At 32.9% G+C, this 3,423-nt stretch overlaps 1 protein-coding gene across 1 annotated transcript; it reads left to right on the forward strand.

Annotated features, from left to right (window-relative positions):
• The first annotated feature begins 378 nt into the window (after positions 1–378).
• LOC107805575 (uncharacterized) lies at positions 379–3,068 on the forward strand. The gene is made up of 6 exons (XM_075227581.1): positions 379–487; positions 591–719; positions 1,886–1,951; positions 2,068–2,152; positions 2,629–2,655; positions 2,895–3,068. The coding sequence occupies exons 2-4, from the start codon at positions 597–599 to the stop codon at positions 2,149–2,151; spliced, it is 273 nt and encodes a 90-aa protein (XP_075083682.1). The 5' UTR covers positions 379–487; positions 591–596; the 3' UTR covers position 2,152; positions 2,629–2,655; positions 2,895–3,068.
• The last annotated feature ends 355 nt before the right edge of the window (positions 3,069–3,423 follow it).

The raw sequence follows: 3,423 nt of genomic DNA on the forward strand, positions 1-3,423 counted from the left end.
AGCGAGCATCAATTTCATGTTGTGTTTTGCGCTCGTTAGCAATTTATGTATTTTGCCTTTTTTTAAGCAAAATTGTATCTCTATGTTTTAGTATACTCTAGTACAACAGTTGCTGCTTTTCTTTGTTTTTCCTTCTGTTCTGAGATACACTATTACAGTTTTTCCCTTTTGTTTTGACATATCCTATATATATATATATATGTATAACTCCTGAAAATGTTACTCGAACTTTTAGGACCACGATTCTAAGAATCAAAAAATTTTAAACACGTGGTTATTCCATGAAACAAGAGTCATAAACCGAGATCAGATAATTAAGCCGGTCATATTGGCCTCAATTAACCGTATTTTTCTGATTACTATTTTGACAAAAAGAAAAGTAACTAAAAACTATCATTCTCATAAAGGAAAAAAGAAAAAGAAACAGATTGCAGTTCAAGAGCGGGTGCTTCACAGAATAAGAGTATTCAAAAAAACTAACACTAAAGTAAGAGTTCTTTCTCTTGTCAACTGCATTTTAGTTTCAAGATTTGGAGATGTTGTGATTTTTGGGCTATTGATAGAAGGAAATTTGTGTGATTGTGTTTTAGAAAGTGATGGATAGGTATCAGAAAGTGCAGAAGCCAAGAGTTGAGACTCCTATAAAGGAGTATGAGATCAGAATAACAACACAAGGAAGATTGAGGAACTACATTACTTATGCTACCACTCTTCTCCAGGTGTTTTACCTTTTTTAATTCTATGTTGACATTTTGGCTATTTTTGTAAATGTGTATGGCCATATCTGCAATCTTTGCAGTTTTTCGGTGTCCTGTTTCAGTTACATGAGTGTGGAGCGCATTACTAGTTTGCATGTCCAATCAATCCCAAAAATTTCTACATTAAATTGGGTTGCTTGATAATATAGCTCCCTAGCCATAATTGTGCTATTTGCTGGAATAATATAGGATAAATTTCCCAGACGGTACTAAACAGAATTAGTAAACAGGATTTTCCATACTTTATTTATATAAAATTATTAAGTACCAAATATTCTAATTGGATTAGATTTAATATCAATGGATCCTTAAATCTAATACAATTTCTTTAATAAACAATGACCCAATGAGAGGGATGTAAGGTACATTAAAAATGTAACCACTGGTACCTTTTTATTGCCTATGTTTCTTTGGCTATTTTGTGAAATGATGTATGGCTTACCAACATTTGAGTGCAGTAAAATAACATAAACCTTTCTTTGATTTGGGTTCTTACCGGTTGATTTACATGAGTGTGGATACATGCTGGTAAAAATGGGTTCTTTTTTAAATGAAAATGTAAGAAAGAAACTAGATTACAGTTGCAACTTTCTCCTTCAGGTGATGTATTTTTGTATTTTTGGGTGCAAGACTATAAAATAAACTTTCATTTTAGAATTTGTTGGTTCAGTTAGTCGAGATTTCCTTGATGAATAATTTATTTTAAAAACAAGAACTTTCATATAAGAGAGGAGGAGAAGTAATTCAGGCAGGAAAAAGTTATTACAATGCCTTGTTTTGGTTGCTTTACTTGAGTATGTAAGAGATAAGTGCTGATAAAAATTGGTTCTTTAGTGAGTGAACAATGAAAGGATGAGAAAAAATATTTGAAGTAGGATAAAATGGGAGGATAAAAAATTTCATGGTATTGGCCTACAGTTCAATTAATATATGACACCACTCACTACGCAACTGTGCAGAACTCTAATTGTATGGTATCTTACTAGCTTTTTTTTTTATGTCATCAGTTTGTTAAACCATATGTTCAATTCTATTGAATCACTGTAAACTGAGGATTTATACATGATCTATCATGTTTCTGTGAGTTTTATGTCTTGACAATAATTATTTCCTGCTTCCTTTTGCAGGAAAAAGGATCTAAAGAAATTGCTCTCAAATCTATGGGCAGAGCCATTAGTAAAACAGTAATAAAGGTGCAGCAGCAGATTGTAGCATGTTTATGTCCACTTACTGCATTCTTTGAAAATTATCTTTTAATATAATACATCTTCCGAGCTCAATATAAAGCATTTACCAATTTATGTATCAGAGAAAGATCGTTGGACTTCATCAGATAACATCGATTGGTTCAACGGATATGTGGGAACCTTTAGAAGAAGGACTTGTTCCGTAAAGTAAGATGAAATATTTTTTCTGGCTTGGAATGTTTGGCATTTTGCTCAATTTTCTTTGTTTATTACCTAATGCAGCCTCGAGACTACTCATCATGTGTCAGTCATAACAATTATCCTTTCAAAGAAGGAGTTAGATACGTAATCATGATTTATGAGCACCGCATTTAGGAAGTGAACTAATTAACTTGTGATCAATCAATGAACTACGACTCAATACCATACTAGTCAAAATGCTTTTTTTCAGGCTATGGCTTAAAGACGCATGAATTGTACGTTTCAAAAGTTTGTTCAAATTTGCAGATCAAGTAAGACCAGTGATTGAATATGTATAATTGTTTCATTTTGCATATGTCTACAACTTTCTTTTCTGCATTATCTTTTGAATTCTTAAATTTTCTTTTGAAGAAGGTGAGGCTTGAACATAATGTTTCTTTTGTTTGTTTTTCGTGGACGTGGTAACAACTATGTTGGAGTAGCTGGTTCAATCCCCATTCAGGGCCAGGGTAAGCTCCTTCCTTAAGGTGTACAACTTCGTTTATATAGTAGTACTAAGTTGCTATCATTTGATGTATAACTGCTGGTGATTGAATTGTATGCACTCCCATTAGTTTACCTCCACAAATGACAAAAAAATATACTTGTTTTTATATTGGTTAAATAGCCAAATATTAATTAACAAAATATACTTATTTGTTTGTTCTGATATGTCATATCTTTTAACACAAGATCGGATTTCTTGCAGGCCGAGGCCAAGGACAAGGACGGGGTAGAGGTCGTGGTCAGGGTATTAAATCAAATGGTCCTCTCCAGGCACCAGCTGCCTATGTTTGAATTTAGATATAGAATGTTTTTTATGTCTGCTTTTATTGAAAATTTCTTACTTTATATATAATGCAAGGAAGGACATTGGATAAACTTTAGTCATGAATTTCTGATGTTAGCAGAAAAAAGCAAAACTAAAAATTCTAAATGGAACATACTTGTTCAAAGGATTCAAAAGGTTGAAACCCCTTGCTGACAGATTTGGCATATATATGTCATTTATGTATAGCAAATCGGAGCTGCGGACAGAGAAATAAAACTTGAGCAATCACAAAAGATAGAAACAGGGGCTCAAGCACTGTGATTATGAGGTCTTCTAAGTTATAAAAAACAAATCTTGGTAGATAAGTAGGATTATCTATTTTGCTGGAGTCTTTCCGTCCAAACCCCAATAATGTAAATTTAAAACTATTGGTTCACCAGTTGGTCCTAATGTTCAAGAAAGCCAT

The sequence above is a fragment of the Nicotiana tabacum genome, chromosome 12, assembly GCF_000715075.1.
Source record: "Nicotiana tabacum cultivar K326 chromosome 12, ASM71507v2, whole genome shotgun sequence".
NCBI lineage: Eukaryota > Viridiplantae > Streptophyta > Magnoliopsida > Solanales > Solanaceae > Nicotiana > Nicotiana tabacum.

Bases quoted from the DNA above. Each gene is read 5' to 3' on its own strand.
- LOC107805575 (XM_075227581.1), top strand. From the start codon at position 597: ATGGATAGGTATCAGAAAGTGCAGAAGCCAAGAGTTGAGACTCCTATA. The intron at 720-1,885 runs GTGTTTTACCTT...TTCCTTTTGCAG, and splicing joins ATGCTACCACTCTTCTCCAG to GAAAAAGGATCTAAAGAAAT. The intron at 1,952-2,067 runs GTGCAGCAGCAG...TTTATGTATCAG, and splicing joins TTAGTAAAACAGTAATAAAG to AGAAAGATCGTTGGACTTCA.